Source organism: Bactrocera dorsalis, chromosome 2 (genome assembly GCF_023373825.1).
Source record: "Bactrocera dorsalis isolate Fly_Bdor chromosome 2, ASM2337382v1, whole genome shotgun sequence".
Classification (NCBI taxonomy): Eukaryota; Metazoa; Arthropoda; class Insecta; order Diptera; family Tephritidae; genus Bactrocera; species Bactrocera dorsalis.
In genome coordinates this window covers 88,053,583-88,073,832 of record NC_064304.1, presented here as the reverse complement: position 1 = coordinate 88,073,832, position 20,250 = coordinate 88,053,583, and the positions used below count along the sequence as shown (strand labels likewise).

Here is a 20,250-nt window from a genome sequence, read left to right as displayed (position 1 = left end):
TTTTTATGATATACGGAAATATTCCTTTAATATTTTTGCAATATTTAATGAATTCTAAGCTCTCATCGTGATCATGTCTAATCTGCACAGGTTTATGGGGACAAAGACGCTGATGGCTTTTATTGGGGTGAACTGCGCGGGCGTCGTGGCTATGTACCGCACAATATGGTAACGGAAGTAGATGATGGTACCGGTGGTATGGGCCCAATGCCGGGCGGACCTCCGCAGCCTGGTGGTCCGGGTCAAGTGATGCCCGGACAGGGTGGGCCCCAACAAAGTATGCGTAATGTAAGTCGCGACCGTTGGGGTGATATCTATGCAAACATGCCGGTGAAACGTATGATCGCGCTATATGATTATGATCCGCAAGAGCTGAGTCCGAATGTGGATGCGGAAGTAAGTATGCATGATTTTTTTTCTGGTTTCATTAAATGAATTTATTTAAATTAGTTAACTTATGTGTCCTTTAACATTTAAATATTCTATTGTTGTTATTGTTGCTTAGCGTAAGGAAACAAGTAGCGGTTTCCTAGGTGGTTTCATAGATGATCTTTTTGGAACTCCCCAAGCAAATAAAAAAGTTATACGCAATGTGAGTGATTTATTCGGTTGTCTAGAGTTCAAAAGCTTCCTATCTCATGGGAGCTCTATCAACCACAAATTGCTATCGATCAGCATAAATTTTGAAAATCACCTAATTGCAGTCTAATTCATTACGAAATTAGATAGTTCTGTAAAGCTCGAACAACCCTTTAATACACATATGTATATGATTTAGATAATACCAAGCTAGAAATTAGTTCATTGTGATCTCACCTGCAGCATCCACATAAGAAAGTGGGTTCCTTTTTACCTTAGTTGTGTCCACCTGTTTCTTTGAACGACTTTATTGTCGTGCTCTGACAAAATATCATGATGCAACTGTGTATAAATATCTAGTATGCTCTCAGAGACAGCCGTTAATCGTCTAACCTAACTAATCAGAGTTCAATCTAGACAATATATACGCTGTAAGAATGAATTGAATTATATGTAGATTCCACTATCCCACAAAAATTTTATTTCGAAGATTGTAGAACGCATAAACTCGAATATACTGATCTATTCGCTACAAACTTACATTTGCCTCGTATATCTTAAAAGCAAACTAACGAATTAATATTCTTTTCAAATTCACAGCAGGTGGAATTGAGCTTCAAAACGGGTGAGGTAATACTCGTTTATGGTGATATGGATGAAGATGGTTTCTATATGGGTGAACTGGACGGTATACGTGGTCTTGTGCCGTCAAATTTCCTCGCCGAAGCACCCGATCAGTACAACAATCAAATGGGACCAGCAGGACGTGGTGGCCTAAGTCAACGGGGTAGAGGACAAGGCCCCGGCGCCAGAGGACCTCCGCCACCGCCTAGAGATAACATGATGCCCGGCATGACTGGGCAACGTGGTTCCATAGGCAAAAGTAAGTCAATTTTGTGCCAATATTTATATACTCTACAAAATCATACATACATACATACACAATTATGTATATGTATTCGTACAACTTACTTACTAATTACTAACCAACATAAAACCGTGCAACGTGAAATATAATATATAAATGAGAAATGATATACAAACAACAATATACGTATACTTGTACTTATAACTGTCTTTTTTATGCAGATTTTCTGTAATTATAAGTTTGTAATTTTTATTCTATTTTCATTTTTTCATTTCATTTTTATTTGCCTTCGAATGAAACAATAAAATGTACAGTTGAAGGTCAGTTTCTACATATTCTTAGATTATTGCCATATACATATCTACTTATTATATACAATATACATATATATACTACTGAACTATATACTCTTAAGATAATCATATAATTGTTTAATTTATATTATATGTTCCATTTGCAATTCGATTAGACTCAACAAAATTCTAGAACAAAAACAAAAATTGTTTATATTGACAGACATGGGTACTAAAATATTCACAAGCGCATTATGTGACCAAAGACATTTAACAACATCTTTTGTCATTACAAACTCAGGCGACTTAAACTAAAAATCCGGAGCTTTCATTTCTTTCAGTGCAATTTTTTTCATGCAAACCTCGCGCAAACAAACGATAGCCTGCGTATAAAAATATATTTCACACATTTTACAAGAAGCATAATACTTATACTCGCAGATAGCATAAAGAATATAAACTGATATGCCCGCCAATTACATAACAAAAACAAGAGAAAAGTAAAAAATAAAAAATACAAGCAACAATTTATAATATTATTTTAATGAATTTCTCTTCCAACTAAACTTAGCTGAAATATGCGCACTACATATAAAATTCTAATAAAACATATTATAAAAACTAAAAACAGTAACAATTTGCAAATTTACTCTTTCCTAAGCTTAAACTGTTTCTTGATTCCGAAGTTCTTTTTTTCAGTTGTAATTCTTTCTGTTATTAATTTTATCGTATGCAAGTGTTACGTTCATTCCAATACAAATACATTGTTTTTACTCGTTCCAGTTCAGTAAAAATAAATCTATCTGTACATATGTATATTCCAATTTTTTCATAAATTCGTTTTTGCACATTCTCATTATTTTGTTTAACATCCTTAAGTTTATTGCTTTGTTTGAAAATAAAAAAAGTTTGCGATATGAAAAGTTATCAATATAAATAGTTGTTGTTCTTGTTGTTGGTGTTGTACTTTCTTCAGTATATTCGTATTTAGTAATTATTAATATTATCTTAAATTATTTTTGCCATGGTGCTGCGTAATGTCTGTGGAAGCGAAGGCGTATAGTTTATTCTTTTGCTGAAAACTTAAAATTAAATCCAATTTGATTATTTTTTGTTATTTCTCCTACTTTTTGGTCTGTAGCACTCTTACATACATATGTACACAAAGGTATAACCAATTGAATATTCTTCTTAATTCCGCCATAATTCAAATTATTTTAACTTTTTTTTATTAGTTCGGGTAAACAAAATGTTTTTGTTGACGCTTACACCTTTAACAGGCGTTTAAACGAGTTTTCAGCAATTTTTATTACGTTAAATATTTTTATATCGGTCAAATTTATAACTCTTAAACTCTCTCTCCGAGCACATTAATTTCCATTGTTTTTGAATTTTTGTGAGCGCCTTTCTTAAATTCCTCTGAGTGACATTCCTAGAAACACATTACTGATTGAACCGGATTGATCTTGTAATGTCATTTTTTATAACTCTGAAAAATATTTTTGATGTAAATGATAATTTAATAAGTGTCCAGCTATGATCTCTCATTTTTTTGAATTTTAAGTGCTGGATGAAATACAATTTCCTCTTCCTTTTACCAACACAATCAGAATATATTTTGACTTAAGTCGTTTAAATTTATCAGTAGCAAAAATTCTTGGAGGGTGGGAAGTTGTGAAAGAACATGTTAAACTTATTTATTAATCATTTTATCGCATTCCGTATGATTTGTATATGTGCATGTAGTATCTAGAAGTTAAGAGTAGACATGGAATAAGTTTGGAAGTTTTTATAAACCCGTCTTGCTTTGCAATCTTTTGAGTTTTTAAAACAAATTAATAAATTGTAATATGTTTTTAAGATGTGTGAATGATATTTACAACAGTGCGGTCAGTTTCCAAAACGTTGTCCAATTATTAAAAAACACCAATTTTATGGATGGCAAGGAGATCATCGATAATTTTTCATCCACGAATTGCATGAATGTTAATTAATTAATTACTTTTGAAATTAATATTTCATTAGACATTGTAAAATGGAGTCTCATGGTCTTACAGTTTATGTGCCATAATAATATTATATATATTATAGTATATAATGAAATTAAAAAAATTATTTTTAGTCGGGCATATTATATAGTTGGACAACGGATTTCTCTAAGAAAAATTCGCTAATGAGTATAAAGGCGTGTAACAAAAGAAATCTCAACTCGAATAAAATACTTCTTAAGATTTCTGAATATGGCTTGTTGCTGCCGCTTCAAGAGATTGAAAGGGTGGCGTAGTTTGGAACTTCTTCGGTATTAATTTTTCTACTACCGATTTATCCAGCTGGCGGAATGCCGATTTTGAGATGTTCTTTTGTGACTCGCTGTGAATTGAAAGGAGTGTATACCACTTTTGAATACTTTTATTAGCAAAAACTCGGTCTAGCACCTCAAGACACCTTTTCTCCAGTCAAAGAAAAATATTAGAAAAGTATTTTAATTACACTATACGTTTTTTTCTGTTATTCAGTTAAAAAAAAAAAGGACGAAATAGTCGTATGTATGAAATTGCATATAAATATTTACTTACTTACTAAATATCTGAATTAAAGGAATGTTACGATTACAATGTACCACATACGTATGCCCCTATTTATGCCCCTAATTTTAACATATATATATGTGTAATGACTTCATTTAACTTTCCTTTTAATATATATATATATATTTTCATTTTTTATTTTTTATTCATGTTTGTATGTTATGTAGTTGCTTAAACTGGTTAATATAACTTTATAAATTACTCACTATATTAATTACTAAATACTCAATGAAGCAAGGGAAATTAAGAGCGCAATTTGTCAGTTGACTGTTGAAAGCTGATTAGACACCCAATTGAAATTAGCAAAAAAACAACATGTGAAAAATCAAGTAATAAAATGAAACAAGTAAGGAATGGCTAAGTTCGGGTGCAACCGAACACTTTATACTCTTGCAACGTGCTGGCATCAAAGCCTGGGAAATACTCGTACCTTAAGGTGTAAAACGTTAACCAGCAGATCGAAATCCAGGCAATTTTATATATATATACATCTGTAGACAGCTAATTAGAAACGCTACATAGTTTAAAGTAAATGATGTTATGTTCCAATAAATCATTTATTTTTAATGCTTTATCACTTATTTTATTAAAACTTACGTTAAACGTAAACTCTGATAGTAAAACTTTAAATTAAAAATCATCTTTTTTTTTTTTTGTTTTTAAGATTTTAACAAAAATGTGTAGAATCAACAATTTAAGTGTTATTTTATAAGCAAAAAATAACGTTATTAAAAAAAATTACTTCAGGTAGTTTTTTGTTACTTAACCCTTTTACTTTAATACTGCTTCACATCGACTGCGAATTGATGTTATAAGACTCTGACAGCGCACCACTAGTGTTGCTTGCCATACCGTCTTAATTTCATCAAACAGAACATCCATATTTGTGATATTTTTGGTACCTACAGCTTTTTAGACATCAACCCAGATGTGTTCTCTTCAGGCCACTTCAAAACATTCCTGGAATTTTCTGCAAAAAACTTTTGTGTCAATTTTCCCATATCCTTTGGATTGTTATTTTGTTGGAATTTCCATATAACAGGCAACTTCCACCTTAGTCCATGGCAGAATGACAGCTTTTAGAATGGCGACGTGTTTCTCCTTTTTTAAAATTACATCGATCGCATGGAGCTGACCTACACCATTCCAGGAAAAGAATTCGTACACCATGATTGATCCACCGCCATGCTTCACTACGCGTGAAACATAGCAAGGATCAAATTCTTGATAGATTGGTTGAAGAACAATTTAGCGATTAATTTAGGTTACATCGCTCCAAACAAAATACTGCCATATATTTGTTGTCCTTACCAGAAATCAAAATCGTTACCAGAAATCAATAATATTATTAATAAAAATTAGCACCAGACGGAATTTTTATTCTTTAAACAACTGTTTCTAATTAGCTGTCGCACTTAATTCACCTTTCATATCGTAAAATTGAAAAAATTAACAGAACTTCAACTGCGAAACTACAAAACTGAACGAATTTAGTAGTACATAGAGTAACACAAACAACCAAGATTTTTAGGAATATAAATAACGGTATACCAAAACTTCTAATCATTATACTCATCAGCACCTTACAAAAGGGGAGGGTTTCTAATTAGCTGTCAACAGCTGTACGTATAATATATATAACTCATACACTGACCGATATATCGACCCGATTTTAACTATTAACTATTATCATGCCACATACGAAAAAACTGTTTCCGCGTTTCATTAAGGCACCTCCCATACAATCACCAATCATATGGAGTAAAGTCAGCCGGATGTTCAAAATTCCTGAATTAGTCATATGGGCGCTGGGTCAAGTTTCGCCCAATTGAATCCATTTTACACACAAAGATACACTGTTATGAGTAAAATACGTTCTCTCATTTTCGTTGAAATAACTCAAATATTGGCCGATATATTTAGCATAAAAACACCTGCAAGTTCGATATATGTGAGCTCAGAGAAGTATTGACTCCATTCAACCCGTTTTTGATATACAGAATTACTATTGTCAGCAAACGATTCTCCCTGAATTCCAATTGAATATTCCATACATTGACTGATATTTTCTGTCAAAAGTTAACGATAAATACTAGGGTCCACATATTCGGCTTGAACAGCTTTGATTGGATTTGGGCAATTTTAGTCGTAAGACTTTCGGTTAATAACGTTTTGTGGTTGTGAAAGTGGACCGATTACGCTCATATGCGAACTCGTTCTTTTGTTTTACTAAGGAACGCACATACCAGTTACCCGGATTTCAACTTGCCTCTTCATCATTTTGATCATTTATATATACATTCACATAGCCCTATATCTATCTCGATTAGTTTTAGGTGATACGTACAACCGTTGGGTAAACAAAACTATTATACTGTGTGGCAACATGTTGCAAGAGTATAGAAATATTATATTGGTAAGTTCATTGAATCAGTCTACTGTTAATTAAAATCTACTATGCATTTACCAAAATAGTTTTGAGCGATTTTAAGCTTTTCCAACTTCTGCTTATATTGTATTTTTATTGGTGGTCCAAAATTTATTATGCCTACAATACATACTCGTATAAAGATATAGATAGCTAGGTTAAATGGGAATTTTTGAATATTTATTTTTAGTAAAGCAACATAACCAACAAAAACAACAACTTCTGCTTTATTGGCAGAAAAGTAAACCATATCTATCTTGCCTTCTATGTGTTAAATATCAGTATCCATCACATATAAAAGTCAAATCATTTGTAATAATGTAAATAAACTAAAAATCTGCAAGTATTACTATTATTATTACTATCCTAAAATAATTACCATTCAAAGCTATTGATCAAATTAATTATGTCGAAAACTGTAAAATACTCTATGAATATTTGCTATTTCTGAAATGTGTACAAATGAATTGTTCGTGAAGTCTACCTATAGTACATGTGCGAAGTAAAGGTAATACAACGTGTTTAATTTTCTGCAGCTATATATATAATACTTATGTAAATACATTCATTATGCATTGACGTGCCCCGGAATAAATATTAAACGAATAACAACAATAAAACTACAATTAGGAACATTGATTTGTATTCACCAATATTTCATGGACGGTTTTAAAGCTTGCCGATAACAAAAACGAAACAGTTCCAAAAGCCAACTAAATTGAAATTATTTGGTGTGAAAGTGTATTTAATAGGGGATGCACCCAAGAGTAGTAGAGAAAAAACTATTTGCATCGATGACTTGGTAATAATCTGCAGTGAAAAATAAATTGTTTGCATCCAAACACAACCAATATTTATTTTATTTCAATTTTGTTGCTATTTCCGCATTTTTCCCTACCTTTTTACATTTTTCAATAGCTTTTATTTTTGATGACCCAAGCACTTTGGTTTCAATAATTTGGGAGGAATGATATATAAGGGGAGTAAAAAAAAACATTTGTGTATGTATGTTTCATTAATATGCATATATGTATAAATTTACTATTTAGTTGCAACATAAATACATTCTAAAATAATAAAAATCATTTAAATGCAACGCTGCGTAAATGTACACTATAAACAAACGCATCAAAGCGATAAAAATGTGATTATGTGTAATAACAAGATGATTACTTGTATTCGGAAACTAACTACAACAACTAAATGTAATATTACTAAACAAAAATGCACTAACAGCTCATAAACGTGAATATAACCAATTGTATGGTCACTCTAGCCGGTGTCTGTCCAGTTACAGTTGCTTTCATTAACAGAGAAAAAGAATAGCAAAAAAAAAAAAAAACAATTTATGCAACTTACTTACGTGTCTATCCTACTACTATTTAAGTATTTATTTTGTTATGACTTCATTCAGTCTTTGTTTAATTGCTTTTTCTTTATCCTAGTTATAAAAAATTCGAATTATTTATTTATACATACATATAAATATAAGAATGTGTTTTATTTTGCAAGAATTGATTTTTTACCAATCAAATCAGAAGAAAATCACATTAATATAGGACAAACGAATTCAATTATAGGGAATCAGACATTGGTTCTTGATCAGTGGCTAATTAAAAAATGGAAACTTAATTTTTATTCAAATAATTTCAAAATTGTATCATTGTATTGTAATAAATATTAAATATTAATTTGTAATTTAATTTTCAAAATTTACACTTTCATTAATTTGTTATTCGAAACTTGAAAGTTAAGTTTAGTTTAGTTTTTTTCTGTAATGGTCTGCTGTGGTAAATGTGAAGTCTTTATGTTATATTTGTTGCTATAGATGCTCGCCCTGCTTCCCCTACACTGTTAGACAACACGGGCCTCCCTGCCCCCGATCACCAAACGCAGGTAAATACTCTTTTCTCTTTTTTAACGAAAAAACGCATTTCTTCTCTACGTTCGTTCATTCTGTTTCGTTTTCTTGTCTTATTTATTAAGCAAAAACAATATCTATAAATATACATGTAAAAATATAACCAGAAAAACATTACTATGTCACCATTCCCCACTCTTTCTACTCCAACCAGTCCATTTATGCTCTCTCTTTAACTAATATTTTTCTTCAAATAAATAATTTTTGTGTTTACAAAATATTTTTATTATATAAATTAAGTCGATTTTTTTTTTATAATTTTGTTAATCCACATTTTTAGTAGTCTTACTTGTAGTATAGCAGACAGACTTTGGAATTTAAATTTCTGTAATATGAGCATATTTTCAGATCGGTTGCTGTGCGAAGCCTAAACATTTCTCAGTGCTCAAATTCTGTACATATTTTGCTAAAAGTTAATCAATAAAAATGTTCGATACTTCAAAAGTGCTTGATTAAAATTTCTTTATATTTTACCGCTAATCAAATATTATAGAAGAGAACAAAGAAGAATACCTGAACACGAAAAATATCCTGAAGCTTATTTAATATATTTTAGGTTATACTCGTAGTATACATATCTTGACAATTTGCTACTTTTGTTAACTAAGGAATATTTTAATATTCCTCGATCCAGCAACTGGTCTGAAAATTATATTTTCTTGTTTCATTGATTATTCCGTTTTCTATTTTCTATTTTCCGTTTTGTATTTTATTTTTAATTTTTTTTTTATATTTTATTGAATTATTAAAAACAGTTTCATAATTTCTAAACTCAATTTACAGCACAAAAATACCAAATCGAGAAAAATTGCTTCATTAAAATAAAATTCGTTAATTGTGAAAATTGGAAAAGGACAAAATATCAGTCAAGCATTTTACAGAAATATATATAATATATAAATACGAATACTTATCAACCAATATGGTCATATTGTCAGAATACCAATATATATATATTTATATATAAATTCAACAAACAAACAAATAAAATATGATATAACAACTTTATGTATAACTAGCAACATTTTGAACAAACTCTTGTAGTTACCATTACCAAATACTATATTCGTACTATATTTTTCCATAGTAACCTATTTGTTGATATTATGATAACCAGTAACCCTGCAAACGTTCATTTTGTGCATTTCGAAAACATTTTAACTTTATTTTACACATATTGTGTTTTCGACTGTCATTATTTATTTGCACATGTATACCTCTTTCGTTTCTTCATTTAATATTTTTATTATCATTTAACATATGCTTCAACAACCACTTCATTCTTAAGTTCAACAAAATTATTATTGCAATTGATTCATAAAGAGGACCAGTATTTCTTATATTTGTGTTACAATTAAGTACGGCGAGGTCGAAAACACTTGTGAAAGTTCTCTTTTGTCTTACGAAGGCTCTTCATTTTTAAGTCTTAAGCAGATAATTTAGGATTACTTAAGGAGACTATACTGGTGTAAGAATAATTAATTTATGCAATAAGATCGACAATAGATTGAAGTCATATTTTTCTATCATTGTACTCGAAAATGATCAATAGCAACAAACGAGTTTCACAATACCGTAGTATTCACTGGTTCATCCATTATTTACTTCCTATAAAGGCTAAAGTTAAACCTCAGAATTCTGGGTTGAAATTGGTAAGGGCCGATAGAGGAGGTTTTCCAGATTATATACAAGTGTAATTATCAATATAACAGATTCGGATAAGACGGGTGTTAAATAAAATTGAATCATTCTTTGATATACATATATTTGATATATTTCCTAAAGCAGTGAACTTTATTTCTACCCTCAAATAATTAAGTATTGACAAAGACTTAACCTTACTATATGTATAAGATAACAAGGAGGCCAGTTAATGAGCTAATTGTAGTATGTTTTCTTGGTATACGTTAACAAATTCAGATAGCATACGTAGTACCGGGTTGTCCAATAGGGAGGATATGATTTCTAAGTGTCGTTACGGCCATTTTTTAATAAGTGATGATCTCTAAATTTTTTTCATTGTATTCAGTACTGCTTACAATTTAATCACGGAAATGTATAAGCAAGAACAACGTTTAGCAGTTATTCAATTTTGTTATAAAAATAATCGCTCTTCAATTGCAACTTTTCGAGCGCTTTTGCCATTTTATGGTCGAAGTAATAAAAATTTTGTAGATTTTAACACGTTATCAAGAATTGGAACTGTCATAAACCTCAACCTGGGGGATTTTAAGAAGTAATTTGGCTTGCATTCATATAAAATCATTCAAGAACTGAAGACTTTGGACCAAACGTCGTGAATTGAATGATGTTATAGGACTTAATTGTACAGTTGTAGTTCAAGTACAAATACATAGTTCAAATAAAAAAAATATTCGAATATGTAAAAAATATTTGAATTTCCTTAACAAATAGTATGTTTTTGTTTATAAGAGAACATATCACTCTTATTGGAAAACCCTGCAAAAGGATTTAAAAAAGTGGGTAAAAGCTTTTAGCATATTCTTTTCACGGCAAAGCATTTTTTTTTTGATTTTTGTAGGAAGAAAGAAACTAATACTATGTATACATGAATATTTATATTTCTTATTTAGAACACTACTGTCGCACCATCGCACTCAATCATTAACATCGACTACATGCGCACTTAAAAATCATACAAATATTTTGAAAAATACATTTGAAAACATTTAACACAAGTGTAAATACGAAAATCATTTACATAATAGTTTATTAATCCTTGTTTGAAACACAATTATGAACACTAATAATTAGTGAAAATGCTTCCAGAACCCCAAAACATGCCATGTAATTATTAGACTTTTTAAATGACAATTAATAACAAAAGCAAAAATAACATGTATTTTGTATAAATAGCTTATGTTTTATTTTTGGTGAACGTAAAAAAACTTGTACTCGTATTATGATTTTTATTATTATTGGATGTAATGTTTGTAATTATTGTATTATGTGATTCACTGTGTAATGCGATCAATATAATCTATGAAAATTTCTTATATTTTTATTTGTTAGTGTAAAAATCTTATTCGTTATTTTTGAGTTTTAGTTTTGATGTGTGGGCTGTGTAACTGTTCGATATCTTCCCTTAATTTTACTGCGTTCCCATTGTAAAATATCCCTTTTTAATTTCGGCAATTAGCTTAGATTATTTTTGTGCAAATATCACTTATAGATTTGTGTGTACTTTGACACTCAGTATTATTTATTGTAAAACAGTTGCTTTTGCTTTTTTATTATGCCAGTTATATATACATACATATATTTTATTTTGTCTCTCCATGTGCTCCCTCTCACTTTTTCTACTTATGTACGAGTAGTAACGTTGTGAGACCATTGAAATCCCCACTCATAATTTTGATTATCATTACATTTATTTACAGTTATTAATATCTACTCCTTTTTTCAAATGCCGTATTTTATAAATTTAGTTAACCATTGAATTTTATTTTTTATTATTTATAAAATAATTCTAAAAATCTTTTCTCCTATCGCTTTGACTCTTTGATTTTTTATATTTTGTAAAGAACTGCGACTCGTCTGCAATACAGTAAATTAAACTAGAATAAAAATTATTCAAATAAAATTCCATAAACTATGGTATATAATGCAAAATTGTTTTCCAACATAATCGAGTATGCATATGCGCCGGCTGTAATCAGTACCAAGAGATTATAAACATGTAGAATTTCAAAACAACAAGTCAACACTTACTTGTACATCAAACAAGTCACAAAAATTTAGGCGTATGCCCTCAGGATAGCAAATGAAGATACTTATCTACATATATATACATACATATTTAGGAAATAGTAATTGCTTCTTTTGATTATTTTTTGAACTAGATATTTTCTTGCTTTTGTTGTTATTAATTTTGAAAATTAAAAAGAAAGTACAAACACTTAACCCGTCAACTGCCACCAATGTACCATGCGCCCACCAAACTCACCACCGCTGCCACAACTCTCACCATCAACAAAGCGCCTCGAATTTTAGCGTCGTTCTTCAAATTTTCGCTCATACATGCATACATACATTTATACATACTAACATACATACATGCATATTTACGTATCTTTCCAATTGTTACATACTCTTATATACCAATTTTCAACATTTACATACATACCTATAAACTTATAAATAAATAAATCTTTACGAAATCGCTTATATGCTTTTGCTAATACATACATATATACGAGTACATTAATGTCCAGACATATTTTGATAATTGAAGTTAAATATTATAATTAACATGAATATGAAGAGAAAATACAAGGCTATATATATTTTTGCCTACGATTTAGTAATTTAGTTACTTTTTATGAGTTATGAAGTTTTTCGTTCTTCAGTTCGTATACAAACTATTTACGTATTTATATTTCAATATCTTCACCTTGAGTTATGTTCTTCTTACAATAAAGCCTACGTTGTTTTTAGTATTTATAAGAGTTATGAAACTAGTTTCTTTAGAGTGTTCAAAGTTCGAAAATGTTATGAAAACGTTGCTAGTTCTACATAAAACCCATCTTCCCATTTATCTTCTACTAACTTTTGTTGAAGATTTTCAAATTTTCGATTTTTCAAAGCAGTAAACGATTAAAAGAGGTCAACTGAAGAATTTTAAACAAATAATAATAGATTAAAATAATAAAAAAACGGTATTTTAATGTATTTATATTTTTCGTTATGGTAAAAATAAATAAATCATTTTTGTATTTTGATATTAAATGTGTGGTTAACAAGATTTGTCTATGGGATATATGTATGCACGTATTTACATGCCATTCGAATCGCGTTCTGAGAACTTTTCGGTGTCTGTGAAAAAAATTTTTTCAACATATTTCTTTGTTTATTTTTACGAATTGCATTTCGAAAACAAATGAATTAAATTCAGTAACCGATTCCTCAGTCTTAGAACATGTTCATCTACGATATTTTGAAATATTCGAAAGTATTTTTTATGTTAGAAATTAGCGTGAGAGTTTACATTGCATGCTTTTCTATAATTGGCTTTCTATCTTCCTTTCCAAGTTCACAGATTGCAGATTGGGACTGGGAATTAAAATGAAATTGAGATTGATGTCGACTCTAATCATTGAAAGATTTTTTAGCGAAGTGAGACGTAAGGGAACAAAAATTTGCCCGCTGGGCTTTCTACTAGTTGATTTTCTCCCTTCCTCATAGCTCCTTTTCGCAAATACGAGCATAGTGTAGATATAGCAATGGAATGGAACAGCGACTAACGTTCTCTGACCGATGAACGTTGTTTCGGAGATTGCATACGGGCCAATATAGTGCAAAAGTCATACTGTAAATGGAATAATGATAATAGTAATTTAGGATGTTCTGTGAAAGGGGCAAATTTTGTTAACCACATAAACGTAATTTATTTCTTAAATATTTTAACATTTGCTTAATTAATGATTTTGAAGTTAGTCTATGGCCACTATCGAAGAAATGTTTGTGGTAAAGTTCCTGTACTTTTCGGTTTATCGAGCGGAAATATAGTTATTGTACCCTTTAATTAATTGATAAAAAAACACGCGTTCCAAGTTAATCACTAACTAATTTTACCTGTAATTCCTCAATTATATACTTAATTATCTCTTTTGCTCTCCAATTTTCTAACCTATGTCAAAATCTATCTAATCGCCCACCACTTCCTCCTCGTCTTACCCTTGAGATAACGAATAATGAAAACCTCTGTCGTAGTTCCAATATGAAAGCATGAACACTTTTAAACATACTAATCTGATAATTTGTGTGGACATTTGCAGGGGATGATCGGTCGCGGTGGTAATGTTGGTATGCAACAACAACTTCAACAACAACAACCATATGGTCAGCAACAGGCACAGCAGCAGCAACAACAAATGGGTATGGGTCAAATGGGGCAACAACAGCAGGGCATGATGGGGCAACCACAACAACAACAGCCGATGGGAGGACAAATGGGCCAAATGAACGCTATGGGTCAGATGGGGCAGATGACGCCACAACAGCAACAGCAACAGCAACAGCAGCAACAACAACAACAACAGCAACAGCAACAACAAATGGGTATGGGCGGGCAGATGGGACAAATGGGCCAAATGGGTGCGATGGGGCAGCAACAGCAGGCCGGCATGATGGGCGGCCAACAACAAATGGGCATGGGCGGTATGGCGGGGCAACAACAACAGCAGCCGCCCGTAACGACTCAGTCATCTGGTGGCCTATTCTCCGGTGCTACAAGCCTACTCTCAGGTGCTACTTCGGCTGCCACCGGTGGTCTATTTGGTTCGAAACAACCACCGAAACAAGATCCAATGCAACCACCAGTCGGTGCGCAGCCAATGCAGCCAGGCCAACAACAGCCACCGCCGCAAGGACAACAGCCTCCGCCACAGGGTCAGGGACCAGGGGCGGGGCTGTTGGGCGGACTAAAAGGTATTGCAGCGGCGGCGCCCGGTGGGGATGTGCTTTCAAAAGGCAAAGATCTCTTCGGAAAATTCGGATTCGGCTTTGGCAAATAACCCCGGTCATTTTGTAGGACATTTCTATTTATATTGTATCTAAATTTGTATTTATTATTAACTAAAAGACGAATACAACAAAAATCACTACTATTATTATCGCTTACAAATATAAATAGTAATTACAAAAATAATGAATATTATAAATATGATTATGATTGTAAATCATACAAAGCAATTGGTTGCAATGGTGATTATAAAAAACTAACGGTACTAGTATTTTTTATCACATAATATACATAAATTGACAAAAATATGCAAAGCGACAAAAAACTGATAGTAATATTTAATACAATTAATCTTTGTGTTTTTCCCCCTTTTTCGCGGGCGAAAAAACAAAGCCACATTTTACATACATACGTACATACAATATGTGTATATACCGAGCGGTTAAAAGATGACCATGCCATGGTGTCTTTTGGCACAGAGGCACAAATAGTTGGTGGGGTCGCCGCCGTATCGAATATGAGAGAAAATGGCGATGGCAGAAGATCTTGCGTGCTTGAAGCGAAAGCGAAAGCGTATAAATAAAATATGCGGACATCAACCCAAATACTGTGAGACAAAACCTAGTAAAATTTAAGTACACCAAATTACACGGAAACACACATGAATGCCCAAATCGATCACATACACATATACAAACAAAAGAGAAATGTTGAAAATACCACTTATAGCTAAGTCAAAAATGCAATAATATTCAACAAGAAAAACTAAAGAAATCACCTTGAATGGCGTTTATTAAAATTTATATGAAACTAACTCTTAATATGTAATTTATTTGAATTCTTCGTGTATTTACATACAAACGTACGTACATATATAAATGCATACGATATGTTATCTATACCTAGCTACACATATACACACACATATATAAATATAATAACATACATACATACATACATATATCCAGGCAATGCAAATAAAATTATACATACTGCATACACAAAGAACATATAGTACATAAAGAGATGAATAAATATTAATAATATTAAAAACTAAAACAAATTATATATATAAATAAATATATGAATATATTTACAAGAAAATAATTATTTGTTACGCACATTGTTAAATTTGCTACTGTTGCTGACCAGTTTATAAATAAAACAAAATGAATATATAAAAAAATTTAAAGTCAAAAATATATGAAGGAAAAAAATATGATAAAAAGTAATAAAAATAACATATAATATAATAAAAAACATGCTACTCACTATGTATTATATGAGTGTAAGGGACAAAAAAAAAGTATCTAACCTATATTATATTATACATATTAAAAAATTAATGGAAGCGATGAACCCAATATTAAATTCAAAAGAGGGAAAATTTCGGAGAATAAAAATCGCGGTACAATGCATGTGAGAACAGAACACCTGTAAAATGATTCGTAAAAACAAAGAAGTGATGGCTTCAAAACTGCGAAAGTGTACTATATATGTACCAGCTTATACACACTAATGTATAATATACATATATACATACATATATATAAACAAAGATAGAAGTGAGTTTGAATGATATAAGAAATCTGCTTTAAAAGTAACACTTAAACTTAAATGCTAATACTTTAATTGATACGTACATACATACATACAAAAATTTAGTTAAAGCTATTTCCAATTGATTAATACTAAAGGAGTGAGTTTAAAAAATTTAATCTAAATACCAAAATTTAACAAAACATTTGTAAAACTAATGCAAATTGATTAAAAACAATAAAATAAAAAATAATGCTTTTCGTTGGTAAACTGTAAAAGAAACCTAATTTTTCCTAATATTTGTTTATTCATGTTTTAAGATTTGCTTTCAACATCTGAGCATCAATACAGATGCCAAAGGCAATTCTAAGCATTATAGTTCAAAGTTGAATTTATTTGAAAAATCTCTTGCTATTTTATATAGTTTTTTTCTCAAACAATAATCCCTCAGAATAAATGTATGTAAATTCACTAATACACATACACATTATAATAAGCAAAGAAGATATACAAGTATGTATGCATGTAAGTTAAAGAAATTGAAAACCGCGTCCTAACCTCGCATTTTTTACTTTGCCCCTAGTTGAATGTTTCTTATATTAAAACTTAAACTAGTAGCCATATCTTGCGGCATCTTAAATAATCTCTACAGCTCTTACACTTCTTCATACAATAAGCATTTATGAATATTTTAAAACTATATTTTTGATTTCAAATGTGATTTGGTGAGATGGTAAAAACTTGCCATGAAAGTTACGGGTTTAAAAAAAAAGCTGTTTGAACACGCTTGCTTATTTTCGAAAAAGAAAATAACTTTAAATGTGCTATATGCCATATATGCCATTTGCTTTTTATATTATTTTGCCTTCGACTTCAAAGTTGCAACGTTTCTCTTGATAAATGAGACTTCGAAAACAAAATATTTTTCTTAGAAACAAAGGTTAATATGGATAAAATTATTAGAATGAAAAATCTGTGGATGAAGATTAACTAACATTTTTAATGTCGCGAAAAGCTTCCCAGATAAACGTGTTGTTGTTTTGTGTTTTCGAAATTAACGCTATTTTTAATTTTGACATTATTACCTTTACATTTTTGCATTTGGAAGTTATAAAAATACTAAGAGAGCTTTTCTAATGTTTTTTATTGATATTTTTATAAATCTTCATAACGCAGAAAGCTTTAGTAGAATATAGAAGTAAGTATTAAACAATGACAAGACTTTTCAGCAATTTGATTTTTTCGTAAAAAAATCTGTTTCCAGTTAATTATTTATTATTTTTCAATTTCACCGTTATGCTAAATATTAAAGTTTTGAAATAATAAAGAAAGCACAAAATTTCGAAGAACTGTAGGGGATAAGCTTAGCATACATACATACAATATGTATATATTATTAAACGCGTTCAAAAATAGCTTTTCAATTTAATTTGCTTTCTTAACATACACATAAGTACGAGTATATGTACATATGATATTTAGAAAATAAATGACAAAATTATCTGCCAATAGCTCTGATCAAACAAACTGCATAAATCTTCGCATTAAACAATTCCATTTTTCAAATATTCGCAAAACTTAAGAACCAAAATACTTTTATTATGCATACATATGTACATAAAAAGAAATTTATAATCCAAGTTGCTACTGTGTATTAATAATATAATCTAACAAGAAAGTAATCCGGCGAATATGCAGTTCAAGATGTTTCTAATGCAGTAAATAATCAATATTATGAAAATAGCAAGCTGCAACTAAAGAAGTACATATATTAACATGCTTTCCGTCACCTTCTCACAGCAAAAAATAGGCAACATTCTTTAAAATAATAACTAAGTGAACATGCTACTCCAAAAGTAACTGTAAATGTCAAAGTCAGTAACTTCATTTCTGGAGATAATACTTAAAGCAGTCATATGAAATCAGTTAGAATAATATTTATGTAATTATGTTATGCATATATACATACATACAAACAATTAGATAATGCATAAAAGAATTTACAAAATCACAAAAACATGAACGAAAATACCAAATATTTTATGTACCTATTGTATTACTTAACAAACAAATAAATGAAGCAATGTAGTAGGGAAATTGGAATGGAGAAGTTGGCAAGAAAAGTAAAGCACTGAGACGACATGTACAGAAGTAAAAGCTACACACATACCACATACATATACATACATGCATATAATTGACAGGAAGCAAGACTTAAGCAATGCACAACACACTCACTGATATACAAATAAATTCAACAATAATATTCTCACACTTCCACAAACACACACACATTATTTCTGACGCTCATCATTTTTCCTTAAATCTTGAAAATAAAAAAGAATCATTAAAAAGAACCGTTAGAGTATTACCATTATTTGCATAATTTAAGCAAAATTCTTACAAATCACAAACAAATACATACATATTGAGCATATACACATGTAATTGCACTAGCGATTACAAAAAGCAATATGTCGAAAACAAACCTTTCCCAACAACAAAGCAAAACAATACAAATAATATTCAATCGTTGACTATCCAATGTTGCCCACAAAATGTAAAACATGTTTACACCTAAATTTTTTATATACTAAGAGAATTGTTTAATATTCATATTTACTTAGTCAAAGCAAAAGCGATATGTTGATAATAAGCAATGAAAACTAAATAACGTAATATGTATAAATAGGATTCACATATGTATGTACTTACTCAAAAGTGGTTTACTAAGAATCCTTCTAATCACGACCGTTATTGCCAACTACATTTCTAAAATTATATTCATCTTACCACTCACAGCTGGCAGTTAGCTGGCAAGCCAAGCTTTAAAATTTCAAGAAATTTATTTATTATGAAATAAATGGCAGCATTTAAACGATATCAGCTCAAGATATCACACTTACCAATACTATTAAACACACACAAACACGTATACACTTGTTAAAGTCACGCCCACTAGTCAATATGTCTACTTACATACATATATACTCGTTGAAAGCATAGAACGCAAACTTTACAAATTCATACAAACATACAGATATACCAATCTCCATATGTATGTAAATTCTCACTTACAATCATACATATATACATATGTACGTAGTATTGCAGATTGTTCACATGTTTACTTACGCATACATACATACAATACAGAGATGTTTACTTACATACATATATTGCAATACTTAGCAAAAATGTCCCTAGCAAAATTTTGTTTAATAACTATTTACTATGAAATTAATAAATTGCGAAAGAAAATGTCGAATACTTTCACAGGTTATGAACTTATCACTAACTCAAAAATAGTCAAAGAAATTAGGCAAATAAACGGTGAATGCATACACGATAATTACAAATTACATAATATGTATAATAAAAAATAAATCTAAAATAATAACTTTAATAACGATGATGATAATGATGAAACAGACAATTGTTATACGGTATTATTATACTTTTTCTATAACTTATAATTTATTTAATAAAAGTAAATGCGAAAAAATCGTAAATACATAATTGCAAAAAAGAAAATATTGCAGAAAAATAA

At 30.3% G+C, this 20,250-nt stretch overlaps 1 protein-coding gene across 10 annotated transcripts in view; it reads left to right on the top strand.

Annotated features, from left to right (window-relative positions):
* Nucleotides 1-20,250, top strand: part of LOC105229584 (RIMS-binding protein 2) — a 50,816-nt gene extending 30,566 nt beyond the window's left edge. For 9 of the 10 annotated variants that reach the window (XM_049448632.1, XM_049448634.1, XM_049448628.1 and 6 more), the window contains 4 exons: nucleotides 91-396; nucleotides 1,180-1,462; nucleotides 8,585-8,652; nucleotides 14,476-20,250. In XM_049448632.1, the coding sequence (XP_049304589.1) occupies nucleotides 91-396; nucleotides 1,180-1,462; nucleotides 8,585-8,652; nucleotides 14,476-15,213 (1,395 nt within the window). In that variant the 3' untranslated portion in view covers nucleotides 15,214-20,250. The remainder of the gene's footprint in view (nucleotides 1-90; nucleotides 397-1,179; nucleotides 1,463-8,584; nucleotides 8,653-14,475) is intronic. The other variant, XM_049448633.1, reaches the window with a different exon arrangement.